This window comes from Dufourea novaeangliae, unplaced genomic scaffold (genome assembly GCF_001272555.1).
Source record: "Dufourea novaeangliae isolate 0120121106 unplaced genomic scaffold, ASM127255v1 scaffold16, whole genome shotgun sequence".
Lineage (NCBI taxonomy): Eukaryota > Metazoa > Arthropoda > Insecta > Hymenoptera > Halictidae > Dufourea > Dufourea novaeangliae.
Window position 1 is genome coordinate 481,812 of NW_015373891.1, and position 25,393 is coordinate 507,204.

At 38.8% G+C, this 25,393-nt stretch overlaps 1 protein-coding gene across 1 annotated transcript in view; it reads right to left on the reverse strand.

The window, feature by feature from the left end:
• Window positions 1-308: 308 nt before the first annotated feature.
• Window positions 309-25,393, reverse strand: part of LOC107187949 (plastin-2) — a 47,855-nt gene continuing 22,770 nt past the window's right edge. Inside the window, exons 2-4 of the mRNA XM_015576161.1 lie at window positions 4,183-4,613; window positions 2,666-3,884; window positions 309-927 (exon numbers count right to left, since the gene is read on the reverse strand). Of these exons, the coding sequence (XP_015431647.1) occupies window positions 733-927; window positions 2,666-3,884; window positions 4,183-4,613 (1,845 nt within the window). The 3' untranslated portion in view covers window positions 309-732. The remainder of the gene's footprint in view (window positions 928-2,665; window positions 3,885-4,182; window positions 4,614-25,393) is intronic.

Below are 25,393 nucleotides of genomic sequence, written 5' to 3' on the forward strand. Positions count from 1 at the left end.
TTAACTAATGCATGTATCTTTTGTTCCAGAACATTGCATAAAATGTATAACGGAACGGAGGTTCGTAGCAGAGTTAAATCGACCGCTGAGAAGATAGATCCTTCGAAAATCGACTTCTACGATTTCTCAAGTCACGTGACGGAGGTTTAGACAAGGATATGATCGTGGAAACTTTGAAGAAAAGTAGAATCCCCTATCACACGGTATATAATGCTAGTAATTTACAAGCAACCGCGACCGATCAAACATCTGTTACGTCCCGTCGAGATCCCTCGCGACCCAAGCGGGTAATACGTAAACGCGCCACGCTGATCGATCCTTCCGACCGTTACAATCGACAACCCAATGATAAATGATTCGTTCTCGAAGCTCGCTAGCAAGATCCTACATGGTTCCCTAGCTTCCTGGACTATGCAAGAACTTAAACAGACGGGAAATAATGAATAAAACGATCACGATGAAAGTCACGAGCTTCGTCGAAGAATGCCTCGAATGAACGACGGAAAGTAACACGGCTTTCGTTTCGGCCGTGATCTCCATTTCATGGTTGAATGTTCCGTTCTTTTCTTCCTCGTTTCTCCCCGTATGGGTTTCATTTTGGAAAACAAGCTACCCTAACCTATGTATATACAATCATTACGTTCGTAGAAGAGACACGGCCTGACGCCGTGGCTCAGTCGACAGTTCTGACGCGCTTAGATGGCGCCACGGGATTAACAAAATGGCGCGACATTATTGGCCGTTCTTGATGTTGTTCGGTTGCTTCACGGAGTCCATGTTCGGTATGTAATCCATCGCCATCAGGCAGGCGAACACCGTCATCACCATCTTCGGTTTCACCTCGGTGATGTCCTCAGGCAGCGCGTAGACCCGCGCGCCGCATTTCCGGGCCAAGGATATCGCGTATTTCGCGTTGTCCAGGTTCGCCTGCAAAACGTACCGGCAGTCGACGATTAGTCACGCCGATTCGACACGGCTAACGTTGGAAACACGACAGTGACGACATACACGCACACCGATGGGAAACGTCTTCGCGGGAACTTCTAAGGCCGTACGCCTACTGGTTTTCGATTTGTTTATAGCGTTTGCTAATGTCATAGAGACTTTGACGTATTGCTTCGATGCAGTGGTTGATTAGACCGAGGGTCTATGCGACAAGAAGATTAATGGATCTTCTGTGTTCTTTTTGTCTTGAAAATATTGTAAGTTGAGAAATGAATGATCTTCGGAGAGTTTGGGATCCATGAGCTTCATTCCAGAGAGTTTTCAGAAATGGCGGTTTTGGATAGCAGGTTTTGGTGGATTGGTCCGGAGACATCAGCTTTGGAGGATTCGTCTAGAGGCATCAGATTTTTGGGAATTCGTCCGGAGACATCAGATTTTTGAGGATTCGTTTCGAGGTATTAGATTTTGGAGGACTCGTTCAGAAATATGAAATTGTCCAGGATTTGTGCGGAGACATCAGATTTTGATAAATTGATCCGGAAACTTAAGGATTTAGAATCTCAGAGACGAATAGTCTCTTCCAGAAATGTTCGAGCCAGAAGGGGGTTAATTTCAGTCTCGAAGCACTCAGGAGTGTAGGTTGCAGATATTAGGTCCCAAATAATTGATCCAGGAACTTCAAGATTTAGTGTGTTAAGAATGAAGCTCTCATTCCGAAAGTTTAGTAGCTAGTAGCTTTATCGTGAGAATGTTATTCGCTGGTATTAAATTTCGTAAGTGAACTGGTAAACTTTAGAATTTAGAATTCCATTAATAATCTATCTTCACACAGCAACATTTCTACTGATAAATTAGCTTATATGACTTGTTACGTATTCATAAAGATACAGATTTCTCCTGTGATTCATAAAAAACTTCTCCAAATAATAAACCTTCTGCTGTTATCTTTAGCTCAATAAAGCTTGTATTAAAGTCCCAACGAGACGTTTACGACGGTATCGATCAAAAACGAGTATCACAATGCCTCGATAATGGTTAAGGCTAACAATTCAATGATTGCAATCTGAAAACAACGAATCAACGAGCGCTAACTGCGGCCATGAACGTTACGACTTATTGAATGAAAACTTTGTGGAACTAGTACAGAGAATGGGAACACATCTGGACTAACCATTTCTGGATCCCCTTGGCTTTCGAATTCTTGAATCCTGCTACATTAATAGAAGGTGCCACAATATCTTCTTTATAATTGCAGTACACCTTTTTCATCAAGAATATCATTTAACAATGTACTGTTATTACTCATTATAACGGAAGAATAGAATTGCCTGTAGAACAATGGCAGGAAGGCATACATCATGATGAAGTGCACTTTACCAATTAAATTCCGTTTTCGTTACTCATATAACTTAATACATTAACGTTCTACAATACATAGAATCTCATTATTAGACTACAGATTCTATGCCTTCCCTCATACTCAGATCTCTAAGAGTCAGTACAGTAAAATGTTTAATAAAATAGATCAAGATTTCTATTTTACTTAGATATTTAAAGAATCGTTAATAGAGTAAAAACATTTCCATTCGACTCTAGTTTCTGAAAATTAATCCAGAAAAATCTACATTAGCATTATCCCCAGTCCAATCACTATACTAGTTCCAGTCTAAACGATAAATGGAAACGACCCCCGCCTCCACAAAACCCTCATCCATCTCACCTCCTCGGTGCCTCCTTCCTTGACAAGGTCATAGTTCACCGATCCCGGCTTGATCGCGTCGATCAGATCGATCACCACCTTCCCGTCCGATATCGACGAGTCCTGGAAGCCCTTCATGCTACTCGTCTTCCCCGCCCCGTGTAACTTCGAGTTCACCCATTGCACGATCTCCTTCTCGACCATAGTGCTACCTTGCGTGTCCGCGAGCGACGTGAGGATCGACAAAGTGTACGATCTCATCAGCTGCCAGATCAAGGCCAACGTCAGCGTCGCGTTCCCGTCGTTTAAATCCTGTCCGGCGATACCGACCAGCGAGAAGTTCATCGTCTTTCCAAGCTCGACCGCGTAATTGCAGTTCTCGAGCTTCTCCATGAACTTCCGTAGTTTGGTGAACTTCTTGTGCACGCGGTTCCAATTGACAGTGCCGGGTTTGATGATGTCGTACAGCTGGAAGATGACTAGGCCATCAGCCAGGTCTGAATAGAGCCAATTGACGTGAGGCACCACGCCCATCGAGTTCATCCAATTCCTATAAGTTTTCTCCTCCCTGGTCTCCTCTAGGGACTCTAGACCCTCGATGTTGCTCTCTGGCTTGTCCAGGCCTGGATAATTATTGAACATATTTGCGACGAACGCGAGATTCAGCTTGTAGATGCCGTTGACTACATCGCTGGGCGTCACGAAGCTGCGACAGCCCAACTTAGCCGCTTGCTGGAGCATGATCTCTGCGCGTGAAGTGTGGTTTGGCTCCATTAACGCCTCCAGTGTGACGCCAGAGGTGTGCGGGGCGATTTGCTTGATCAGGTAGGTGTAGATCTCCGAGTCGGTGATGTCTGATTGGAAGTTGTTGCACCGTCTTGCGATGCCAGCGTTCTCGAGATGATGGTTCACCCATCTGAGTAGGATTGACTCTGGGGATAGTTTGAGCAGGTCCTCGATACGCTCGCCGTCTTGGAGGAGTGTGGCCAGGCCTGGACAGTTCTCCAAGGTGATTTGATTGAAGAGACCGATCCTGATGATCTGCCAGAGAAGACCCAACACCAGGTGGGGGGATCCTTTGATGAGATCGTGGGCGTCGATGTTTACTATGTTGCAACCGATCGCCTGGGCGGAGGACAGGGCCAGTGTCAGGTTCTCGTGTTTCTTGTAGAGGGTCAGGTTCTTCTTGTTGATCGTTCTCTCGTCGATCGTGTCCGGGCAGGAGTGATTGATTATTTTACTAGAAGAAGACGTCGAGGGTATTATAATAGTTAATTTTATTTGGGAATATAATGCCCATATACCACCGTGAATACTCTACTTCTCAGAACTATTAGCCCTTTCATTGAAGAAAGTTTTTCACGTAAATTTTACTTTGGGAATTTATGGCCAATCTTGTGAGAAAAACTAGTTTTTTCTTAACAAATCGGGCACATGTTCCAGTAAAATGAATCTAATGTTGGCCATGTACTTATGAGCGTTAATGCAGATCCCAGAAAAATTCTAAAAATCATACAAAAAAGTCTGTCTTTACGTACCAGAGGAGGATTCCATCCTTGACCTTCTCGTACAGACTCTTCCCTTCTGGGTCGATGGGCAGCAGATGTTTCAGGTCAGGATCATGCGACAAATTCGTGTTGATCCAATCGCTGAAAGCGAGCTGTTCCTCCAGTCTGACTGAATGTGTGGTACCCTCGCTGGACGCCTCGGAAATACCGCCCAAGGTCTCGAGGTTCTCCTTCTTCGACACGACCTGCTTGAACGTCGAACCCAGCTCGTTCGCTTTCAGCTCCTTGCACAGCTTCTCGAACTCCTCGAACGACAGTCTGCCTTTGTGCTCCGACCGTTGCTTGTCGTCGTACTCCTCGATCATCTGGCGCACCTTGTACCCGGGCATCTTGAACCCGCAGATGTCCAGGGCGCTACGCAGCTCCGTGAGGTTGATGAAACCGTCCCCATTCTCGTCGATCTAACAGAAAGAAGCTTTCTTCAGACTTGGTCTTCGTTCTTCGGAAATTGGAGAGGATGAATCTTGTGTTGGAAGCTTGGGATCCAGGAGCTGATCTTGGATTGCGAGGTCTTGTGTGTATCCTTGGATATCGGGATTTGCAAGCTTAGTTCGGAAACAGAAGATCTTGGGGGACTGATCTGGAGACCACGGATTTTGACGAATTCGATATTTGGTATTGGATTCCGGAATGCAGGGTTTCATATGTGTAGTTCTTGGGCTTCAGGATTTGCTGGGTCGATTTGGAAACCGCTGGAGTTAGGTCTTAGAGACGATTCTTCTGTTCTGGGAGAATGGAATCCTGGATCTTGAGTTCGGAATGAAAGGTCTCGTTAATGTAGTTCTTAGATATCAGGATTTGGTGGCTCGATTTGGAGGCTTCAGTGGTTAGGTCTTAGAGACGAATCTTCTGTTCTGGGAGTGTGGAATCCTGGATCTTGAGTTCGGAATGAAGGTGAGTGTAGTTCTTAGATATCAGGATTTGAAGGCAACATATTTTGAGAAACTGATTTGGAGAACTCAGTATTCAGCTTTTTAAGGATGAATCTTCTGCTCTTGGAGTCTGGAGTCTATAAGCTTGATTCGAAAGTGCGAAAGGTCAGGAATTTCATTCGTAGAAAATTCATTCAGAGCCTTTGGTGTTCAGTGTTTTATGGGTGACTCTTCTGTTCCAGGAGTTTAGAGTCAGTAAGCTTGATTCCAGAATGCAAGATCTCAGAAATTTAATTTGTAGATGGAGACATTAGAAGATTTATTCAGAGACATCGGTATTTAGTATCTTAGAGATGAATCTTCTGTAGTTGGAGTTTAGGATACATTGCTTAATTCTAATATCGAAGCAGTTAGGAATATAATTTGTGGATATCATTATTTTTTTAATCTTTTAGGTTCATATATGTTGTTCCATATTGCATTCAATCAATATACTAACAACGACAGCAATAATAATATTTAATGAATAAAAGTTCTCAAAATTCAGGATTTTCAGGATATTCTAAACTAAAAGAATATACACTGAAGTCGTAGTTTCAGGGTCAAATATTTCTAATCCAAATTTGCAGGATCTTTAGAACCATCTGGATCGATTTATAAATCATATCTTGTTTCATAAATCAAAACATTACTTTCATTCCAGATTCTAAAAGCTCCAAATTTCTACAATCGTTAAATTCACAAAGTAAAATATTGAATCCATATTTCAAGGCAGCCTCGAAAAATTCCAACTATTGCAGGAAATTACCACCGAAGGCACCGCGTAAATGTAAATTATCTGCTTTATGAATATGCACACGAATTTCTGAACGTTCGAGACCCCGAATATCGCGTGCAATCGTAAAAATTTCGTTCCTCACGCTACGAGCGAGCTCCAAAGTACTTGGAAAAATGATATCCAAAGGAATTACACGTCCATGTGTAGGTCTCTGTCTGTATACGACGTGACAGCTAAAGAGTTAAAAACGTAACGTGAATTGCAGTATTTATTTATTTCCTACACATTATAATATCACGGATGTACTGTCAGTTTTGTGTATTTCCCAGTTCCTATTTCCAGTCCCTACTTTCCAATAACTATTTACCAATAGCCATTTTCCAATTACTACTTCCTAGTACCCATTTTCCCGTACCTATTTTCCAGTACCCATTTTTCTATATCTATTTTCCAAGGCCTATTTTCCAGGATCTATTTTCCAATAGCTATTTTCCAATACCTACTTCCTAGTACCCATTTTCCAATACCTACTTCCTAGTACCCATTTTCCAGTACCTATTTTCCAGTGCCCATTTTTCAGTATCTGTTTTCCAGGACCTATTTTCCAATAGCTATTTTTGAATACCTACATCCTAGTACCTATTTTCCAGTACCAATTTTCACATACTTATTTCCCAGTACCTATTTTCCAACACAACATGAATAATCTAACGTGATCCGTGACGAACAGTTTCCAAATAAACCTGCAATATCGAACTTGTCAAATCCTAGGGTAAAACTCTTATGTACCTCTTATTCGATTAAATTTAATTAAAACGACCTCTCCTGGAATTAGCTGCATCTGCACTCGCACAATTGCAAGCGATATCACACGTGCGAACAACGGGGAACATTATCTCGCGAGCGGGTCTCTACGAGCGAACGATATCTAGGCTGTTTGCGGAATAAAATTCGTACGGGCTGGAAATAATGCAGCCACGATCGCCCGTGATTTCCTCGGGAAACAATGCAATAAGTCCCCGAGACCCGTCGTCTAAGTCATACACGGTACTTTCTTGGAAAACCGCATCGGGGTTAATCGACATGTTGTTCTTTTATCCTCGTTCCCGAGAAACCATGTCGCGGTCGACTAATTAGCATCCCAGTTCTTGCCAGTGAACCGTTCCGCCGCGTAATTACCGATGATAATTGTTTCCGTGTTATCGTCACGAAACCGCTTCGTCTTCTTCTTCTTCTTCCCGGTATGACGCGACGCGTGTCGCTTCGGCAAACACAGATTCGTAATCTGACAACGGAACTCGGGATCCGAGAATAGTAATCGATCGACGTGACTCACTATCGTTCGATTACGTTGTTATTAAAATATTCCTTTTATGGGACGAAACGGTCAGTACGATTACAGTGTGACAATAAAAGAAATCATCGACGTGCATGCTCTCAATGTTGATACATTTTTCGCAGGATGACGATTAGACTGCAGATATTGATGCATTTACAGCGTAAGGGATTATCTAGAATTTAACCCTTTCGGACCAAAATTATTTTTTTTTACTTTCGAACGGGAAAAAATATTTTTTTACATATAGTCATTTCTTAGATGTCGGAAAAATAGAGAATTTACTAAAAGAAATAAACAGAAATAATTGTTTATAAACGAAAAAGAATCGTCATTAAACAGTTCTTAAATATTATTTTTGAGAATGTATCATAATGTGTTATAAATGCTAATTAAATGAATCACTCCAAATCGAATCCTACGATCGGAAAGGGTTAATATACAGAGTGTCATGTAACTGGTTGCATAATCAGTTGATGGGTTCTTCTACATGAAAAAATAAATCGAAAACATAAAATAACCTTTTTTTATTTGAGACTCCATTTTCGAGAAAAACGACCTTGAAGATCTGCTGGATACGCGTGCAATTCGATGGACTTAGTCTAGCGTGTCTGTTCATTGCATTCCGATTCTACTTATTACCATGAATACACGCGTTTCAGATTAATTTTCAAGACGATTTGCTAGAAAACAAAGTTTCAAATGAATATTTTTCCATTAGAATCAAGCCCTACTCGGTTGTACCATCAGTTACATGACACACCGTATAATAATTAATAATTTTATTTTATTCCGATCTTGATGGAATAGTGAATATAGGAAAGAAATTTCAGTTCTTTCTCAATTTCTGTAAATTATCACGTAACAGTTTTGAAGTTTACGAAACATGTTAACTCTCAATTAATCATATCCACTGCATCGCACATGATGTAGATACTGTTACATGATCATCAATTTACGGAACTTGAATTATTTATATCGCTGAAATCTATATCTATATCTAACGTATTACAGGTAGTAACAGTATTCTGAACTCATCAAGCAAAAATAAGATTTCTGCGAGACCATAACGTTCCTCACAAAACCCGTAAAATATTGGAATGCAGAATGTAAAAAATTTATTTCTTACATCAGTTTTGTCGAATCTTAATTGCCTTAAAACGTCCGGTCATTTTTATACACTTTATAGTGATATCTTCCATACATTTAGTGTATAAGAATAAAATAACACGAAATTATGGAACTGAGCTGCGTTATCATACTGCTCACATTTACTTTGTTGAATGTCACCAGTTCACGTTGCAATATTAATAATATCTAAAAGTCCGCAAACATTACCGTTCACTCCATATAAGCGTTTGAATTAACTTTCACGTCGGCGGTCATCGTTGACCCAAAGATTGCAATGGCAAATTGAGTGCGGGTCACCGATGAGCCCCACAATAATTAATGTTTCGTCATCACAAACTGAGTTTAAAATATTTATACAATCAAACGAAAAATGTGGCCCGAAATACATCCAGCCAACACTTAGAACTAGCTCTGTACGGATTAAAAATCGAATCCACTAATTTTTTTCGGTTCACGTAAAGAGTCATAGTCTCCACGAAGGAAGAATCTATCCTCCGAAATTGAGTTGCGCTTAGTGATCGGTAATCAAACTGTTCAAACATGTTTGATCTTCTGGTGTGATGTTCAAATATGTTCTTCGACTCCTGACGTGATACTCAAACATGTTTGAACTCCTAACATAATGTTCAAACATATTTGAATCCTTGACATAAGGTTCAAACGTATTTGAATCCTTGACGTAAAGTTCAAACATATTTGAATTCTTGACATGAGGTTCAAACGTACTAGAATTCCTGATGTGATGTCCAAACATGTTTTTGAACTCCTGACGTGACACTCAAACATGTTATTGAACTCCTGACATAGTGTTCAAACATATTTGAATCCTTGGCGTAAGGTTCAAACGTATTTGAATTCTTGATCTGATGTCCAAACATGTTTTTCAGTACCTAAGATAATATTCAAACAAACTTCTAATGCAATATTATACAAGTTTGAACTCCTAACATGATATTCAAACAGTCCAAACAGAGTTCCACTCGTAGCAATTCATTCAAAACGTTTGATCGGCATTCAGTCGTCTCATCACGACCGAATTTTGCTTGCACCATTCAAACATCTTATATTCAAAAATGTCCAAACATGTTTGGACTTTATGTTCACGGACCCGTTACTGGTTACGCTTTTCACGCCCAGCGGTCAATCGATTCCGCAGTCTGCGAGTCAAGTGGTTTACGTAAAAGGCGTGACGGGGAGATACCCGCAGGCCGTTAGTCCGTCGTCGACGGGAATTGGGAGGAGTTGCACACTTACTAGGCGGAAAAAGTGCGTGAAATCCTTCAGGTACTCGTCGATCACGTTCCACTTCGGGATTTGGCGGATCTCCATGGCGCGATATTAGACGAAAAGTTGTCGCGAAAACCGACTGTGGATCACCGGGTGTGACCGCACGCGAGACTGAGCCTGCGTTTGCCTCAACACATCGTTATCAACATTATCAGCGGCTCGATAAAGGGGACTCGATGACAGAAGAAGAAGAACAGAAAAAAATGTGTCCCGCTGCGCGATTCTTCGACGGCTTATCGACGACGCGACGTAACACTTTGCGATAATCGCGGATGATCGATGGTTTTTTAATTATTTAAATCGCCCGCTTTCGAGGGAATTTAAAGAGTGCTGTTTATTGGGAACTAACTCGTTGACTGGACTTCGATAATTTAATGGGTTGGATTCAGTGTACGATGTCTGTTTGATGTGGAGAGGTTATTGCTGGGGTTTCATCTGGGAAATTAATCGTGGCACGATGATGGAGTTAACCGTTAACTTGATGGAGGGTAAATGAATGTTTGAAATTATACACGGGTTGCTGTTGTAAGTGTAATTACGGTGAAATGCGTTGGGCTTCTTCGATTGCTTGTGATTTGAGTTTATGGAATTGTAAGTAATTGTAATTGGATTCGAGGCTGTTTTTATTGGGATGTGGTAAATATTGATTCAGTGATGGGAATATTGAGTCCAATTTTGTCGTAATAGAATGTTAATTGTGAAGATATGAGTGTGCTTTGTTTTGCTAGAAAGTTTAATGGAGGTCATCAAAGATGATGGAGAAGGTACACTAGATAATTTGATTAAAAGTAAATTACACGTGTTATACAATATTTAATGAGTTTTCTTTTAATCTTATAGAATCCATGGCTTTTAATTTTTATTATCAAGACTTCTGGTACGATTTTAAAACTATGGATTTTATTTCTGTAGAATAGATAATAAGAACATTTATTTGGTTTCTAGTCTAACAGAATCATCAATGGAAAAGGTGAAGTTTTATTTACCTTTGATTCGAAATAATCGATAAGTGTGTTATAATAACGAATTATTCATTTAAACTATAGAAATATGAACAATATAAAAGTAATATTTTGATGCGTCGCATGAGAATAATAATAGCCGATCGCGGAATAAAGTAATAACAAAGTACGAGATCGATATAAAAAAATTTCGAAACACCATTTGGAAACCACGATCGGCGTAAAAAGATTAAAAAATATCCGGCAATGATGACTGAAAGCACAAGAAGATTAACATGATCTTCCATTTTTATTGCGCGTTATTCGCTCGTTGATTAGCTTTAAGAATGTCGCAAATAAACACACCCAAACTATCTTAGTGCAATACAATGGTTTACGATACGGTGACGATAACTCTTGCTCTACGAAAATTCACACAAACTCCCATTTTCATGAATTATTCTACTAATGACACAATGGATAGAAAATTTACTTTATTTCTAAGCTGATTTATCAGGTCGAAAATAAACAGTTTCGTGATTTATCGATTCCAAACTTATCAGATTGAGTCAATATGGATAAAAGAAATGTTCAATGCAATGTAATTTTTTTCTTTTTGAAAGGAGTAGGGGGTGAATAAAATCCAAATTTTTCGTCTTAGGGGGACGGGCAAAATCCAATTGTTTTCTTCTAGAATAGTGGAAAACCCAATTTTTTCCGCCCATGGGGGTCAAGGCCCCCTTGCCCCCTGGCTACACCCATGAACCTAGCACAAAATATTATTAACTTTCCAATGTTTAACACATTCTCCATTTACTACGCAATATAAGAAATGTCTGTGTAATTCTTGTTGTCAGTAATTGATCTAAAAACATGTGACACTACGTGGTCCAGTGATATGTTACCATGCAAATGATCGAGGCGCCAAGCAGTATGCACTTAATGTGTGTTACTGCGTGTACTTAAACGAATGTGCTCGATCAAACGATACGGAACAACGTCACGATGACTTAATCTCCCGTTTACTGGGTTCGAAATACCGAGAAGTCAGACACGGGGCACGTTGACCCCGCGAAATGCAGCGCTTCGATCGTGGGTAATTTGTAACCGGGTCAACGTTAAAGCACACCTTTCCAACCAGCTATTGCGCCTCGTCGACGAGCATCGGTAACAGCCTGTTGTTCTCCGGTCTCTACGTTTCAGCTGCGCTTTTCATTCCACATTTTTCCTCTCACGATTCGTATACATCACAGTTTTCCAACCATTTATAGCTCACCGTCCCCGTTTCAAAGATTCATTTTTTGTTCATTGGGTAAACTATCTCTATTATAAACATTTCTAAGTGTCATTGTGCGTGTAATCTGTGAATAAGTCCGATTGGAAATAAAGAAACTAACTAGACCCACCCAGTTCTTCTCAGCATCTACGGTGGGAACCTATGGTATATATTGTAACTGGGAAAATTCATATATTTTAAAATATATAATAGAGATGTTTCATGTATTACGAATCTACCGGGTGTTAATCAAAATATGGGACATATTCACTGAGTGAAAATACATGTCAAGCTAAGAAGGAAATGACGAATGAAGGTGACTTTGGAATCTCTGAAGTGTCCATCTTTGGAGCAGACAGATGCACCATATGAAACTACTGAAATTTGTTCTATCTTCTACTGTTTTATAATTACAATTTGGCCCAGATCTATCATACATAATATATTATTCAATAACAGACTATACCCATAATACACCTACAAGATGTAATAAATTATACCTGTAATATACCTATGAAAGGGCAATACTGTACAATCTCAGTATCAAGTACAGTTCCATAAGGATCGTGTAAAAAAGAAATTTTTATAACGTTTCTTTTTCAATCATTTTATCGTTTCAATTTTTGGTAGCAATCGAAAGTTGACGCTTCTAAAAATGGTCTGTTAAATTTTCAACTAAACTTATAATTATTATAAAGGAACAACTTCCACCACAACTTGAGATTGTTCTAAAAACAAACTTTAGACCTTAAGGGAGAAACTGCCCTTCCTATCCGAAGTGTTCCCTTTTACCAATTCGTAAAATTATGAGAGGTACTATCTTTGGACCTCTACTTCTCTGCTAATAATTCGAATTTCGAATAACTCGCGTTGCAGAAATGTTTGTCACGTCAAAAGCCGCGAAATAATGCAAACCAAAAAATCCTTTTTTTCTACTTTCTATACTCTATATCTGTCTTCCCCTAGCGAAGCCAAATGAGTGCAAAGGGTTAAAGGGTTAAACACAAGGAAGAACGGATAATTACAGTGCTCAGGAGCCCAGTGAACGCCTGCAACAGTGGTGGAAGTGGGGGAAAAACGAATTGAATGGAAAACAATAATGTCACACGCGCCCAAGCTCTGGTTGTATAATTCCAGTCGCTTACAACGCGCGTGCACGTTCACTCGAGGAGCCTGCAAAAACGCTTCACGCCCCGGCGTTTCTCGCTTTCACGGATTCTATGGACTGCGACGATCGCGATCCACGGGGATTACATGGGGCGCCGCGTGGAAGCGCATTTTTGCATACGAAACGCGCGTCGGTGTTCGCTGGAATCCGGAAAGACGACCAAACCAGTGAATCAATTGCGAGTCCTGGTACGTTCGCCGTTTCGCAATCCAGATATTCCTGGTTCTTCAATTGGAATGGTCGGTGCAGAGGTGGAGAACGCGAGATTTAATTATTTGATGTCGATGTTCATCATCTTTTCACCTCCTTAATATGTGACGCACAGAAAATTGCATATCGATAAATGACGAAGCTAATCGTGTGTAGTCTATTAGACATTAAACAGTACAATAGTTATCTAATAATACTTATGTGCAAGACACAGTCATTGTATTCAAATGTAATTTATACCACAATACACTATTACACTACAATACTACTGTTCTTTTATTTCGGAAAAAAAATAAGGATGATTTTTCAATTAATACACTCTAAAATATGTAAATAAGCTGATCTTTTTACAAATTCTATGTTACATTATTCATGGAACTGAATGTAAATGTAACAATACAAAAAAAAAAACAGATAAACAGACATTTGTATAAATTACAATATTTAAGGAGCGCCCTTCAACCCACACAAAGACTCTCCTTCCTCTATAAAAACTGTAACGGCTTCAGAATCACATGCAATATAAATAACTATTCTAAAAAAACACCTTGGACCAAGGTCTAAAATTTTCCAATTAAAATTCTGCTCCAAAATGTTACCTTAGAATATAAATTCTGTTCACGTGCACCAGGCAATGCCACGAAGTACACCGATAACAAGTTTATTAACAATTCTAATAATTTCCTAACTACCCACGCTAATTAAACAGTTCCTCCATCCACTGCACACAATGGAAACACCTCACGTTCCTAAATTACCGCCAAAAAAAGCCGCAACTCGATTCCCCTTTGATTCAATTTCGTTCGAGGGAACAATGGCTGTTCGCACGAAACACGCTACTCCTGCGGGCCTCCGGGTTACGTTCGAAAATCACGGGCGGTTCGTTTATACACGACTTGCACGAAGAATAACTGAACTTTTGCAAAAAAAAAATAGAAAAAATTCCGAACAGAATCTACGCGAGAACGTTGTGGTCGAAAAATACATCCTTGATTGATATTGTGTCAACGTTTCATTGTACTTGGATTGCTAGAAACAGAATTACAGTAATTAAAATGACACTAGTTTTTGTACTCAGCTTGAAATAACGAGCTTGGAACAGAGAGCCAACCATTAAATTCTATTTTAACCAATTAGAACCTAACAGTGCATTAACGCAACATTTCACTCCCAATTTTTTCTCAGGGAATTTATATTACTAAATTATGTTTTTTATGCTGTAGTTATGAAAGAAGATTTCAAAGACTTGCTCAATATTTTTAAACGCAATTGCAATTTCAACAGCTGTTTTGTTGTTATAAATAAATACATTCCAATATTACTCTCAAACGTCCTGGAATTAAACAATTCTGTCATTCACTGGTTGGTTTACCCTACCAAAAGTTGCCTGTATTCTGGTATTTTTAAAAAGTACTATTTTTTCGGGACAGGCCTTCTAAATACACGATCGTTCGTTTTTATATCATATTATATCGTGAGATTCTGTACGATTCGCGGAAACGGAGGGAAAAATGCAGCCGCGACTCAACGCGCTCCGCAATAACTTTCTCGACTTTTTCGCAGCTAAAGAACACCGTGATCTCATACACCTGGAATTACAAAGGCAGCCTCGGAGCCGAACGAGTGCAACCTTTTGCCAGATCGGATCTATGGTTCGTATTACGTTCGAATATTGCACGACCGGAGACGTTCGTTTTCGTTGTGTTCCGTTCGGGTTTCGTTGAACTACGCGAACGAAAGAGAACACAGGTGGGGCCCTTGTTCTCCTATCTCTTGCACGGACATACATAGGTGGTAAATCCGTCAGCTGTGCTTGAACAGACAACGCGTTTATAGAGGGATAGTACTCTATTTCACGGACAGAATCAGAATTTTTATTCGTACTAAAGTTCATTCAAATGTCAGTGATAGAAATTTCAAACGTTTATGGAAAGGCAATGTACTCTATTTAATAGACACAACCAACAATTAATTACTGCCCCGAAACCGCCATCACTTTTTCGTAAGGAGACACTCCAACTCCCCGAGAGACGGCGTAAAGATATAGAAACTGACAGGAAATATTTCAATTTTGTAAATAAACGACAAATCTATGGAAAGAAAGCCACGAATTAATTTGTACACCAAATACTTGACAAATTCTCAATCTTCTTCAAAAGATATGTGAAAAAAAAGTAACGTAGGGAAAAGGCTTCCTACCACTTGGTATTGGGAATTATTGAAATTTATGCCAAATTATCATTCAATTTAATATTTATTTCAGTACTTGAAATAAATTTACTAAGTAGTAAGAGGCCCTTATCCTACATCACTATTTCTCCTAGAAGACGAGTTTCCTCGCCAGTGTACAAAATGTATCCTTTCTAGTCTTCAGCGCCCCCTTGCTTCGAGGAGTCGCGATAGGTTAACGGACACCCTGTAGACGCGGGAGCACTCCTGGGGTCAGACACATCTCCTTTTATCCTGAGAACTGGTTTCTCTCCCGGCACGTCGCGCATTGCGCTCTCCGGCCCCCACCCCCGTCTGTCTATCGGTCCTCGAGGTTCCCTCCGTATCTGTCCTTTCGAAATCACAGATCATCGGACGACCTAACTCAGACGAGATTGAAGAAAAAAAAAGAAGGGTACCCCGTTGTCATTTACGCACGCTCCGTTAATAGACAATCTGGACTAGGCCGGACAGCTCCTGCCGTGAAACTGGTTAGGATATTGGCCTTAATGCGGCATAATGACCGACTGCGCTGTTTCTTAATCTGACGGACGACGTTGTGATCGCGAACCGTCTCGTCGTGAATAGTGTCCCAACGAGATCGAGGGTTTCTGCCAGAGATTAGAAGTCGTTTTAACAGTATGACATACGTTGGTGATCGATGATGCGACACCTGACGTCGTGTGATTGTCAACTGGTACTTTTCAGATATTGAAAGCTACTGATTTTTTGTATGGTAATGGAAAAGATTTCGTTTTTGTTGGTTTTTGACAAGAATATCTAATTACTGGTGAAAGCTACTTGAGAAAATAGGAGGTTGTCATTGTGTTAATATCTGTGATCAGGTGGGGATCCGTTTACCTGTTAACTGGGTAAGACGAGTTAATTCGACGTTAGAAAAAATTTCCTTGGCAGAGAAAGCAAGTTAACTTGTCAATGAAGAACACTTCTATGAAAGGTAAGGCGAGTTTAGTCGTCATTGGAAAAAACTTCTATGGAGGGTAAGACGAATTATCTCGTCATTGAAAAAAACTTCCAGTCTTTAAGACGAATTGACTCGTCATTGAAAAAACTTGCAGTCAATAAGACGAATTGACTTGACATTAAAAAAAAGCTTCCAGTCAATAAGACGAGTTAACTCGTCATTGGAAAAAAACTTCCAGTCGATAAGACGAATTAACTCGCCATTGAAAAAACTTCCAGTCAATAAGACGAATTAACTCGTCATTGGAGAAAGTTTTTATAACGAATAAGACGAGTTAACTCGTCATTGGAAAGAACTTTCGTATCGGGCAAAACGAGTTATTAGAAAAAGGTTATTCGATGCTCTAAATTAATTTGAAGGTCGGTGATCGTGGAATTGAACTATACAAAAATTCCTATTTTATAACGTTTCATACAAATACGCCTATTGTAAATCTACAAATCCTATAGTCCAGCAATTAAACTCTCAACAGTCTTAGAGTATCTTCGCAGCCTTCGTATACAATCCCAAGGTTCTGGCACATTTGCAAAGCATGAATAAAGAAGTATCTCTGAGTAATCTCAATGGAATGATTAACTCAACCAGCTGCAGCAGCCCTGAACGAAACTGTTTAAACTCAGAACGATAATAACCACATTTGATAGACAAGTAAATGATTCCAACAAAAATCATCAAAGATAAGTCACATCTATCATCATCTTTCAGAGATCATATGTAACCTACAATAAATAGATCCACGGTCGTAAAAAAAATCTGTCGAAATTCAAGACTACCACCTTTAAAATTTAAATTACATCCTCTTCATATTGCTAAGAATTCCAAGAATGCTAGCTTCTCGGAATAAGTAGTCATTATACACTCCCAATGATTCAGTCCATGATCAGTTATTATTCGACGCAGTCTGGGTTAGGAATTACACAGGAGAAAGAAACGACGTAAGAGGAACGAGAAAAAAAAAAGAATCATACAAGGTGTTCTCGTCGGTGTTCTACATTTCGATCATTGATTCAACGGGTTCCCTTGATCTCAAGGCAGCGATAGAGGTGACACAGCCGCGTCACGATGAGATTCCACCTACATGGGGACACGTGCGACGAGAATCTAACTGCTTTCGTGGCTCGGGGATTGAGGATCGGTTAACGATACCAGTAATGGGATCCAGTGCAACATGTAACTCACGAATCTAACAAGGGAACATCCCTGGAAAATCCCTGGAAACATCCCCAAATTTTTTTCCGTTTAAACTGGCATGAATTTGTAGAGAATTAAAAATTATTGAACACGTATTTTTTTGTTTTTGCTGAAATACGGTTTGAAGGGGTGAAACGACCCCTCGAAATTCCCTGCTCGAAACATACTTTTTACGATTATGTATAAACTAATTGTTGTATCGAAAAATATTTGACACGAAAATGGCTCAATTTTTAACGTAGAATAATATTGTATAAGAAGATGTGTTACCTTCGGTTTTTAAAGAAACATTCCCCTCTAACAATTTTTTAATCTTTTTTCAAGTTATTGAAACATCATTACAATTATATTGCGATAGAATTATAGTAGCTTTAGTGCCGTAATAATTATTTTTCATTTTTTCTGATATTCAGTTCTTCGAGGTGAAACCACCACTTAACCCAGCTATTCTCCTCGAATCAATATGACCCGAAGTAAAGATTATATTTCGATAGGTATTATATTTTTAAATATTTACCTTCAGTATCCAACGTATTTAAATTTCACATCTACCTTTCCTGTATCTTCCATTTCTTAATACCAAATAATTCCAAAATTTGAAATCTTGAAAACTACAGCAGATATAAAATAAACCTATTCTCCATAAAGATCCCAAAAATTTACCCTACAATTACCTAAAAAAAATGTTCAAATTTACCCATTATTTTTAGACCTACAAACTGGAGTACCTCACCTTAAAAGAATTCGTTTTTTCCCCACTCGCAAGGTGTTCGAAACTGTACAGTTAGATTCGAAGTTACCTGCATCATTACATGATCCCATCGCTGACCAATACGTACTGGAACCCCCGGTTTTAATTGCATAACGCGAGAGATCGTGGAAGTGTGTCGTTTCGTGCAAACGGGGCGACCGGATCGTGAGACGAGAGATAATTCGCGGGGCGCACCTACTAATTACGGAACACGATCACGGAACGGTGTGACGTTAGAACGGCGTGGATAACGATGACGATGATGATAGGCGATTAGTCACCCGGTGAAACCGTTGACATCGATTCACGAATGTTGCTGGAATTGTTCTCCAACGTCCGACGTGACACGAGGACTTGCATCGTCCATGCCCCCGACACCAGAAATTCATTATCTAGATAAAAAGTTTCGAATAACGAATAAAAGATAAAAGAAAGTATTTCGTCATTTTTAATTGTTTAAACGTGGAAATTTCAATTTTTATAATAAAATAATACTTCTTTACGAATGAATCGACGTTTGTCGAACAATTATTTAACCTCATTAACTGTTTAAAGCTCAGAACAACACCATTAGATACTGCTGCTTTTCATTGTGTATTATTCAAATAAAATTCTGCCCAACAACACAATGTCGCGGCGACTTATCGCGCGGAGGTCGCAGATAAAGCGCAATTAGACTTAATTAGAATACGACTCGAAGGTCAACGGTTGTTAATATGTAAAGAGTAATTGTTTCGATGGAAACTTGGTCAGGGAACTTGATTCCATTTACTTCCGCGAATAATTCTTCCATGAGAAATTGTATCGTTCTTCCGATGGTGAAATCGCGAATGGAAAATTTTGATTTTTCAAGCGAGAAAAGAATCACTGGTTTGTCGGTTAATGTAAAATTGTTTTGCATTGATTTTTTTCACCGATTATATGGTTTGTATTTCTTTACCTTTTCAAATACATAGTTAAAATCGAACCAATCTTCCCTGATATTAGCTCTATACTATTTTAAATCTATAAAAATATTAAAAAAGAACCAATCTTCTCCTCTATCAGCTCTGTACTATTTTAGATCTTTAAAAATATTAATACCAAACGCATCTTCTCCGCTATCATTTGTATGCTATTATAAATCCCTAAAAATAGCAAAACCAGATCAACTTTTTCCAAACGCTAGTTATAGTCTCTCTGGTATTCTGGGCGTCTAGAAATCTTAAAATGGAACAGACCTTCCAAGTACGATCTTATACACGGTGTAAACGCGGCCTAAGATCAACAATTGCTAATACCGTCCTACTAACAAGAGAAGTCTCCGACATTGACCTTTTCACTGCCATCTCCTCGAGATGCACAGACTATACGGTAGCCTTCGACTGCCTGCGGTCTTCATCTACGCATCGATTTGCCTGCAACCTCTGCCTCTTCTACAGAACATCCCGTTATTCACTGGTCTCCGTTAAAGCGAGTAATTAAGGAGGTAAAGTTAAGAGCAAAAAATAAGATAAATATCATGGGAGAGTGACACCGCTCGATTCAAACAGCTGTAAGTGGTTGAATGCGGAAGAAATGTTGAATGTTATATAAATAGGAAGATGGAATACCGTATGATAAATTCATTAATAAAATTTCATTTTATATATTCCTTATTAAAGGCAAAAATAGCCAGCCTGAGAGACCACACAATTTTTTTAGCGCAGCGCAACAAACTTTGATGATTAAATATGCAAATTCAGAATTTTTCGATGAACTTATATGAAAGTCAAAAATCAATAGAATTTTATTTTCTGTGTTAAGAGTTATATTATATTATCAATGAAACGTAACTGGTATTAAACTTCAATAAAATCATTATTTTGCTACGATTTATAGATTAGAAGTCCCCATAAATGCATAAAATGTAGAGAATAGAAGAGAGAATTACGTTCACCACGTTCGCCGTCTCCACTACGCTCGTTTTCGACCGCAAATTGATCTCGCGAGTGAAACATCACAAAGGATCCTTTGAACGAACAATCCTACAAACGCAGAATCATCCAATGATCGTGTAATTCCCACGCAAAACTGCCTGTAACAACCGCAAACACGAGAACACAATTTTCAAGACTGTTTCGACAACGATCGCCTCCGATCATAAATTGATCTCGTGACCAAAATATCCCGAATCGATCCTTTAAACGATCAATTTTACAAACAAAGAGTTATCCAATAATAGAGTAAATTTCACGAAACACGCGTAAACAGACCTGAAGAAATCACAAACTCAACGAGAACATAATTTCCAAGACTGTCCCTACAACGCTCGCTTCCGATCACAAATTGATCTCATAACTAAAATATCCTGATCTATCCTTCGAACCATCAATTTTGCAAACAAAAAATCAACCAATGATCTAGTAATTCCCACGCAAACGCGCATGTAGAAACTACAAATTTAACGAAAACATAATTTCCAAGACCTTCCCGCGGATGTTTGGACTTTCTTGCCGGTCGTTGTTTAATTTATCCGCGACGTACCACGCGATCCGTTGTCACGCTGAATAAATTACGTCTGCGTTTTACACGCTGCTGAAAGCTCGGCAATGATCCCTTAACAGGCGCCAAGAGAGAAAGAGAATAAAAAAGTTTGCCAGCCGCTTCGCAGTTGGCCTCAAGTGGTGATAATTGAACGGCTTCGAGCGAATCGTTCACGCCTTGAGGATACAAACAGGCTCTCTCTTCGTGGCCCACCGCGTCCATTTACTCTAATTCTGCCTCGTGTTTTCCCGGTAAATGACAAGGTACGCCTAAAACGTCGCAGTTAAGCAAACGGAAACAACGAACGCCACTCGCAATCGTGTGTCGTAAACAGAAATGGGCAAACTAATTATCTAGATAAAAAGTTTCGAATAACGAATAAAAGATAAGAAAAAGTATTTTGTCAATTTTAATTGTTTAAACGTGGAAGTTTCAATTTTTATAATAAAGTAATGCTTCTTTATGAATGAATCGACATTTCTCGAACAATTATTTAATCTCATTAACTGTTTAAAGCTCAGGACGACACCCTTAGATACTGCTGCGTTTCACTGTGTATTATTCGAATATTCTGTGTATTATTCGAACCCCCCATTACTGGGAGTCGAAGCTATTTTGGGACACCCTGCAATTGTTAAAATTCATTAATAAAATTTAATTTCTGATATCTCTTATTGTATTAAAACCCTAGGTTAGTCCCAAATTTTTTAGCGCAACGCAATAGACGTGAATGATCAAGTATGTAAATTCAGAATTTTATTCCCTGTGCTAAGTGTTATAATATATTAATAATGAAACGTAACTGGTATTAAACTTTAGTAAAATCATTATTTAGCCTTGTTGTGTCGTAACTGTAGGCTGTTCCCATACTACCTTTACCTGCCGCTCTAGATAGTTTCGCCGAGGAATTCTAGCGAAACGCAATTATTAAAAATCTTTTGAAAGGATGCAAATTTCTCGACGCGGACTTCCGCGGTTCTTGGGCGGACTCGGAACTTTCACGGAACAGTTACGTTGTCTTGGGTCTTGTGTTTCCTAATTTCTCGATATTGCAGAATTCTTGTACACTTTATTCCTGTCTTTCTGATATGTTTCGTTTTTCTGAATTACGTAACTAGATAATTAAGTTAACAATGGGATAATGAGAATACAGATTTAGATAATAGGATGTTACCCCCGTAAGATTACGCTCCTTGATAGCTAAAGTGAGATCTTATAGAAGATCAAACATGTTTGAACTGTTTACACGTATCATGCTCATAAAATATCAGACATGTTTGGACTGATTAAACTTCTAGTATTCATAGAAGATCAAATATGTTTGGACTGATTAAACTTCTAGTATTCATAAAAGATCAAACACGTTTGGACTGTTTAAATTTCTCGTACTCATAGAAAATCTAACATATTTCGGCTGTTTTAACTTCTCATGTTTATAGAAGATCAAATCTATTTGGACTTGTTTGTTCGCGTACCTGGCACTACTGTGTTACACGCCGATTTGATTGTCGTTAATATAAATAACGTTCCAGTTTTCAGAACAACAGCAATCCATGAATCGTCTTTTCTCTGCTGTCTCTTACTACTTCTGTCGTGTCGCACGCCACTCGATTCCGCGCATGATTTGATTTACAACACCGGCGAAAGTGAGACTGGACGCGATCAAGGTTGACGTTACGGATCAATTACTAGCGTAATTAATTGGCATCGATGGAATCGCGAATGTTTGCCGGGGAACGCTACACTAAGCATCCGCGAACTCCCGGATCGATCAAGTAGTAATTTATTTGATTCCGGTTCTTGGGAAGCATCATTAGGATGACAGGTTTCTGTTAACGATTGGTTATTCCGATGCGCGACTTGCAATTTCTATTTAAGTATCGTTATCTAAGGAATAACACGTCTCACATCTGTTTTTGCGGAGACTTCATTGAACTTTGTTGATTGAAGATGTTTCTACTTCTTTCGAATCTTTTAACTGTTTATGGTTTTATGTTGACACGGATTTGACAGTCAATTTTATTACAATGACCTGACTTATATATATATTCAATATACTAAAATAAATTTCAATACACTTACGAGGGAAGGCTCGGAAGTGTCCCCTTCCGATTTTGATGAAACTTCGTATGTCTGTTAAGCAGTCAAAAATAAAGGATACATATTTTTTTTTATCAACTGAGACGCGACTTTAAGGGATGAAACCACCCCTCGAAGTTTCGATCCGAAAATTTTTTGTTACAAATAAATTATATTTTGTACAATTTCTTAGTATCATATTATTCTACATAAAAAACTGCAAACCTAGTTTATTAGAAGTTTTCATCTATCTCCTCTGGTTTTCGAACTAGTACTTCCGGGTCGAAATTTCGAGAAGAGGTTCCGCCCCTTAAAGTCGCGTTTCAGCTGATAAAAAAAATACGTATCCCTTATTTTTGACTGCTTAACAGACATACGAAGTTTCATCAAAATCGGAGGGGGACACTTTCATATTAGCGCAAATGCTAGAATAAAAGAATAAAAATTCTTTAGATTGAATTCTTGAAAATAGCAATCTATAGACCAAGGAGTCTGTATTTTGCTGCAAATTTTAAAATCCGTAGTAGTCGTTATAAAGAACTGATCGTACATTTCTTGTTTGATTTCATTTCACCGTGAAAGGGTTTAACGAACATCATTCTTCTCGAGTTTCCAATTGCGTGCCCATGAGGATACTGCACGGATTTGTCTCTGGTGTTATTTCGTCACGCGATAAATCAACGCTGCCCAGATACGAGCAGTGTACGGTCACTCCAATTTTGGTTACGAAGTTGAGATGTAATAAATACAATTCGAAAGTAGAACGCCTTGAACCTTATAGTCTCGGGCTGTATTACTTGCGCAGAACTAGTTTCTGCGCGGATGGAAAATGGGGCAAATCGCTGTGTGATTTATCCACTCCAGTCTAACTACTGTACATATATTCAAAAGTATAAAATGAACTCCAGTCTGACTACAGTATAATATATTCAAAAGTATAAAATGAATTCCAGTCTGACTACAGTATAATATATTCAAAAGTATAAAATGAACTTCATTCGTCTTTGAAATAAAACTAAAAATGGGACACTCTAACTACTGTACATATATTCAAAAGTACAAAGTGAACTCCAGTCTGACTACAGTATAATATATTCAAAAGTATAAAATGAACTCCAGTCTGACTACAGTATAATATATTCAAAAGTATAAAATGAACTTCAGTCGTCTTTGAAATAAAACTAAAAATGGGACACTTAAGGTCAGTGTCCCTAGGTAAGTATGTAATTCATCCTCAACATACCCTAATTAGCCTTAGTTTGTCCTAATTTTTCTTCACATACACTGTTACTTAATTCTGTCGATATCATTACGTTTAACTTCGAAATAATTATAACTACCTGTACAGATTGATGAAACGACAGAAATGAAAGGAAATGGAATTGAAAGGAAAAAAGAATTATTCCAACGTTGATGAACGAATCATCCAACACTTCAAAGAACTGTTTGCCCGAGTGAACTGGTTATTGTAGTACGATGGCCACGTGCGTGATCCGTACAATTCTCATCTTACGAGTACCCTCGACAGGGATCGGTGACGGGTGAGTCAAGCTCGCATTCTTCGAAGTACGATCACCTTTGATTTTATTTCACCGGCTGATGCGCGCAGGACCTCCTTATACGCGCGTTCCCCTCTAAACATAAACCTGGTCGACGTTCATTCACCACTCGGGAACGCGACGATCGTGTCTGTCGATTTAATCTCACCTTTTACGAAGTATAATAGAGGAGACTATTTTTGGAGTGGACACGTTTCAGTCGAACTGTACCACTCATGCTTCGTTTCATCCAGGTTATAATACCTAGTGAATTAGAAATAATCCTGAATTTGATCAAATTATACCTAATGCACCTAGACTGATTCATCTTAGGTCCTGACAATTGGACCTGAACACTTCCAATACCTAACTTAACCCTGGAAAAACAGGTCCAATGAAAATAAATTTATGATTATAATTTTACTATGTTACCAGGTATTTTTGTGGTTCTCGATGTTCCAGAAATTTGGAGTTCGTACAGGTTAAGACAGACTATAAATTAGAAAACACTCATTTTTTTGGAGAGAGAAGTTTCCAGGCCTTCTAGTATTGAAATTACGGCAGTAGGATATTTGGTGACTTGAAGAGAGTCACAATATTTAAAATAAGAAAAAAAGCAAGGGATGTAGAGTAGAGGAATCAAGTATGACCGAGTGAAGAAAGGACCCTAAATTTCGTACCTCGCATTGGACAACACTGATGGACCTCTCCCTATCAAATGCTGAGCAGTCTTCGAACCCTCACCGAGGATTTACTGTATTATTTATTACTTTATTATTATTATCACTATTATTATTATTATTACTATTATCATTATCATTATCATTATTACTTAGTTTCTCTTCAGCGCTTTCCACTGAGTTTTTTCTCTATTTTACGGGTTAAACCCAAGTAAAATGGGGGTTCACTATTTTTAAGTTAGTGG